The sequence below is a fragment of the Xyrauchen texanus genome, chromosome 7, assembly GCF_025860055.1.
Source record: "Xyrauchen texanus isolate HMW12.3.18 chromosome 7, RBS_HiC_50CHRs, whole genome shotgun sequence".
In the NCBI taxonomy this organism is placed as follows: domain Eukaryota; kingdom Metazoa; phylum Chordata; class Actinopteri; order Cypriniformes; family Catostomidae; genus Xyrauchen; species Xyrauchen texanus.
Window position 1 is genome coordinate 3,949,944 of NC_068282.1, and position 6,000 is coordinate 3,955,943.

The following is a 6,000-nucleotide window of genomic DNA, read 5'->3' on the forward strand; positions in this document are numbered from 1 at the left end:
CTAAATACTCGACTTTAATTTTATAGACAAATATAAGGGTGTTTGTTCAACTTCAGCCAGTTTTATGTCCCAGGGGTAGATTAACTGATGTAACATTTTTCCTCTTTGTTTTAAATGAAGGTCACATTAAAACTTTTAAATGCCTTTTATGTATTGATTTGTATTGTTTTTGTCTTGTCCCAGATGCAGACTTTCAATATTAAACTATAAAAAAACATAAAACACAAATGTTTAAAACTATAATCATCTAAACAAAGAGTCAAATAAACATAATTAGTTTAAATATTTATTGAGGAAAAAACAAATATATATATATATATATTATTGAATTTTTTTCTTATGAGACTTTACTATCTAAAAGTCCACAGTCCTGTAAAAGTGCCTGAAATTGAAGAAACTTCAACACATTGTTTAATGGATGAGTTGAAGGTGATCAAGTGTCCAACATACATGGGAACTCATTCAAAACTTTTTAAAAGCCATCTCAGGATGCACCTCATGAGTGCATAAATCCCATACTTCTATTTGCGTTATTTCACATTTTCCATGACTTTATAATTATTCTAAAATGTGTAATAATAATAATAATAATAATAATAATGAATGAGTGGGTGGGTGGGTGTGTCCAAACGTTTGACTTTGGTAGTATATGTTCACTATAAAAATGTCCATAATGTTTTAATGGGAACCCTGGTGTTTGTTTTTGTTTATAACACCTCATGAGCCCCCTTCACAGCACCCAGCATCAGTTGCACTGATCAACAACACTATGACATCATCAACACACGCCCAGATGAGAATGCAAACAAATGAGATTCACTCAACATCATCAGTCAGCGCCAGACTAAGAATGGGGGGCCTGCAAAGGGGGGCAGAGACATGCAACAGTGACGGGCGGGGCTGCGAGTGACAGTCCAACAAACCTGGCCTGTCTGCAACCGCCAGCAGCCCGCAGGACGCAGCCAGTCATCAGAGACCAGGAGAAGATGTCAGCCGAGAGAGAGGGACAGTGCTGTTAGGACTATAGGGCCATGATACTCATATACACACAAACAAACATCCATACAGTGGTCCCGGGAAGTATGGGGACATTTTAGCCGCACCGAATGCCATTGCATTAGATAACAAAATGTCAAACCGAGTGGATTTACTTGAAAGAAAACGAGCACACTTTTCAAGCAAAACATTTGACAAAAGCAAATTTGTTAATGATTAAATAACAGATACATTATTTAAAATTATAATACAAGTTAAGCTTAATCGACAGCATTTGTGGCATAATGTTGAATTCCACAAAAAAATTACTTTCACTACTCACTTGTTTTTGCTGCTTGTTCGATTTACTTCATTAAAATGAACTAAAGTAACACACTTCTAGAACATTTTGTCGCAACTTGATTTCACTCCGTTCCATCCATTCGAATTTGTTAAATAGAAGTCTCTTAATCCATTTGAGTTGGGACGACATAAATACTTTTTGTTATGTTAATGTAGCATTAAAAATGAAACAAAAGGTGAAGGTTAAAATTAAATTGTATTTTATGTGTTTTTATGCAAGCTGAATAAAAAGGGGGATGCTTGTTAGTGTTTATTTTTTGTTAAGTGGAGATTTAGAAGAATTTCTGTTATGTTGGATTTTTGCAGGTTACCATTATGGTGAAGAGTGAAGCTTGAGCTAACGCTGAAGACAGTTAGATCTTACACATGTAATTTATTGCAATTGTTGTGCTAACTATAGCATAGCTTCTAAACTACACACTGTAGTGCTTGCAACCAGCATGTATTTAGCATGCTAACGCTCACTTTTACTAGTTAGTACATATTTAAAGGAGACCTATTATGCCCCGTTTTACAAGATATAATATAAGTCTCAGGTGTCCCCAGAATATGTCTGTGAAGTTTCAGCTCAAAATACCACACGGATCATTTATTATACCATGTTATAAATGCCTCTTTTTGGGTGGAATCAAAAACACACTGATTTCGTGTGTGTCTCTTTAAATGTAAATGAGCTGCTGCTCCCTGCCCCCTTTCCAGATGAGGGCTGTGCATTTACAGCTCATGCTTTGGTTACTACAGCAACAACAAATCAGAACCAATATGACTGACAGCGTAAATACCGAGTTCAGGCAGGGCTGGACTGGGAAGAGTAATCGGATTTTACATAGCATCTTGCCCTGTTCGCTGTCATTTTCTGTATAACGTGGTGCCGTTTTGTGGTCCGTTCTGCATAATGCGGTGGCTCATTTTAGCTTGTCGTGGCCATTCTGCGGCCGACCCACCGGCCTGCTCGGTTCTCACTATGGCCAGTGCAGTCACCGGGAAAATGCCCAGTATGACAGATTACCAGCCCAGCTTGTCCACTCTTCTTCAGTGGCTCTGATGTACACTTTTACAGCCAACAACAGAACACTTATGACGCTTACGAAGCAGAGACATTATTCTTCTCGCTGTATCTGCTCCAGCACGGGAAAAAATGGCGGACTGTGTGTAGATCACTCAGGGGAGGATCTATGATAATAGGGTGGAGTCTGTCACCAGTCATGGGCGGGGCCTGCTCTAACGTGACAAACATTCATTTTTACACACTGTTTTTGATTAATAGAAATATAAGAGGAGTGAGTGGACTTTTAACATTGTAGGTTGGTTGTGTACACACACTGCCGACTCACATTTATGTACAAACAGTGAATTTTGCATAATAGGTTCCCTTTAAATATCCTTGACACGTCTGATTTTGTTGGGTTTACACAATTCAACTAGGTTCTTTCTACACAAATGTTTGAAACTAATATCAAACTTGTGGGACCACTGGCCACGACTGAATCAAGTTCAGCCAAAGAGCTATTTTTTGAATGCAGATGACACTTAGTTATCTGATGCAATGACATTCACACATTTTTTAAGTGTGAAAACAGTTTTTGTGTCCACTGTTCACAGGAAGACTGGGATCAGCATGCATCACAACTTAATTAATGCATGTCAGGAAAGATATAAACAACATTCTGCTGTATATGACCAAAGTGTTTGATTGTATCGCTGAACCCAAAATGTGTTGAAATAGCAGAACTGTGCAGGTTGAGTTGAATGCAGGGAGGGTTAGTGGGAAGTTGCAGTGAGATCTTTGACACCAGACACAGCGTAAACACTGGAAATACTGTGATTAAAATTAAGACGACATAGCAACAATTATTGACAGTTTACTAAAACTAACAATTCTGGTTGAATGATTCTATTGTTTATGATAAATGATTATTCCAAAATTTAGAAAAGTGGCAGAATGCTGAAATGTTGTAATGCTGGTGAACTTGTTGACAAGAACTTTTGTCATTCATACTATTAATCATAAATAATGTGCTTCATATTGACTCTTGGAATTAATTCTGTTGATCCCAAAAACCTGGAATCGGAATCAGAGCGTATCCCAAAATGTCTAGAAACGAACAGATCTAGTATGAAGCCTTTCACTTATTATTATAGTTGTCACAAAACGCATATGCAAGTTGTGTGCTATAAAATGATTTAACCTTAAAAAAATAAAATAATATATTGTAAATATGTTTAAAAAAAAATACCAAATAAACAACGAAAGCTTATGATAGAGTGATCACTGAATGTGATCAGAAGATCTATAGTAATATGTAGTGCTGGGTAGTAACAGATTGCATGTAATCTGGATCATATAATCAGATTACAAAATTGAGTAATTGTAGTTGAATTACATTACATTTTTTAATGTGCATATTTAGATTACACTACTTTTTAATGGATTACATGATTACATACTTGATTACAAGATACTATCATAGATTATGAACACCTTCTCATGAATAATAATGAGGAACAAACATGAACACACCTTCTCATGAATAATAATGAGGAGGAACATATATGAACACACCTTCTCATGAATAATAATGAGGAGGGGAAAAAAATTGTAATTCTCTACATTCAATTTAGAGACAATTATTTCAAAGACGGATAATAAAAAAAAAATCCCTAATTTAATAAATAACAACAATTCCCTAGAACCTTAAAATAAAAGCAAGTTCTCTTTGTATTTTATCTTGGGAAACAAAGTTGTATTTTTTTATGACCCTTTAAGCACATTTGTAATACTTCAGAAACTGACAAATTCTGTTTGAAATTGTGCACGTTTCTGTTTGATTTTATGTTTACTAATGTTTAATGAGTGTTAACTGATACTTCATACTTTTAAAGTTGCACTGTGTAACTTTGTGCTCCCTAGTGACATCTGTGGCTGAAACGTAAAATTGCAAGCAATTTGCAGAAGAACACTTTACGTGAGTCGTGTTTCGCCACTGCTCTTCTGGCAGATAAATCTCATGATTTGAGCTTTGCTCGTGTGTGATCATGAATGGAGATATTCAGAGCCGGAGTCATAACCTGCTATTTTCCTGTTGATATAACGTTATACGATGAATCATTTATAAATGAAATACTACTTGCTTTGATGAAGATAAACAACACTCGCACTCACATTATTAATGGAAGACTTTATTAATGTTATATTACAGCCTCAGTTGATAATGCAAGTGAACCGTAATTCTACAATAGTATGTCTAAGCAATGCTCACAATAACACCGTAAACTAAAAACATAAAACAAGGATTCAATAATGACGGGAATAAAATATACTTTAATAAACTTGAAAATAATATGTTTAAATATGCAATATAACAGTTAAAAGAAGTAAATTTCAGAAGTCATAAATATTAGTAAACATGTCACCATAACTTTCCCTGACAACATCGCGATACATCGGATTACGTGAGTAATGTTTGATTTATACAAGCATGACAAGCAATATAAGCTTCAACAACCCAACCAGAAAACATATCCAAGCATTAAAGCAGGTAAACAACTTCGCCAAACGGATAACAGATAAACATCCATCCGGATTGTTCCGATACAGTCCTGAACTGTGTGACTGACTGAACTGTAGTTTCTTCCTTCATTTTAACGGCGACTCGCAAACTAAAACAGTGCATTACCGCCATCTACTGTTAACATGGGAACGAGACAGCGGTTCTAATTTCCCGTGTTTATGGACATGACGTAATGACGCAAGGATGTACATCATAAACCAGCGATTTTGGGGCAAATCCGATCCGACAGCTAAAAATACTAATAATTTATACAGGCTTACCGTAGTGATTACGATACGGTAAGAACACTGTTTTGAACATTGATTGTTTATGTACTCAAGACATAATGGCAGTTTGTTCATTTTTAACCAAAAGTCTTACGTAGTGCAGCTTTAAGATGATCAAAATATGCAATGAGTAATACAAAAAATCTGATTAGATTAGAATACATGTAATTTGTAATATAAATATAAAACATGTCATTTGTAATCAGTACCAAATTACATTTCAGAAGTAATCTACCCAGCACTTTTAATGTATAATTCTCTGAATTATTTAATCAGCTCTATAAATCACAATAATAAATTATATATCTCCAACAACACTTTTGAATCGGTGCACAAGGAATGGTTGTGTAAACAGTGGTGCTGGTGGGTGTGTTTGAACTTACATTAGCTGAGATTTGTGTGGTCAGATTGGCCACTTTATCCCGAGAAGACTCGAGCTCGCGCCTCAATATCCGGATTTGCTAGGATGGAAAAAGTAACAACCATTAAAAATCCAAATAAAACAGATTTTTTTTTTTAAACAGTGGCATTTATGGTCAATAAAAGTCATTTTAAGCCTAAAATATTATTAAAACTAGAACGACAGTTCTATTGGGAAGACACGCAGGCTTGAGTGAAGTTTGAGATGCCATTTATTTGATAAATGTAAAACAGGAAGTAATGTCTCTCTCTTTGGCGTAGGCCCCGTCCGGGAGTCCGAGGGAGTTGTACCCAGAACCGTCATGTCCTGCCGGAGATAGGAGGCAGGGGCGAGGAGCCTAACCCGTGCGGGACAGGGCTCAACTGGTGGTGGTGGGGTGGTGGAGGATGCAGTGTTAGCACAC

The 6,000-nt window shown here is 36.1% G+C and overlaps 1 protein-coding gene across 3 annotated transcripts in view; it reads right to left on the reverse strand.

Moving 5' to 3' along the window:
• The window catches only part of LOC127646654 (neuron navigator 1-like), a 93,976-nt gene that overhangs the window by 23,268 nt on the left and 64,708 nt on the right, over positions 1 to 6,000 (reverse strand). For all 3 annotated transcript variants that reach the window (XM_052130447.1, XM_052130446.1, XM_052130445.1), the window contains one exon: positions 5,560 to 5,637. In XM_052130447.1, coding sequence (XP_051986407.1) covers positions 5,560 to 5,637 — 78 coding nt within the window. The remainder of the gene's footprint in view (positions 1 to 5,559; positions 5,638 to 6,000) is intronic.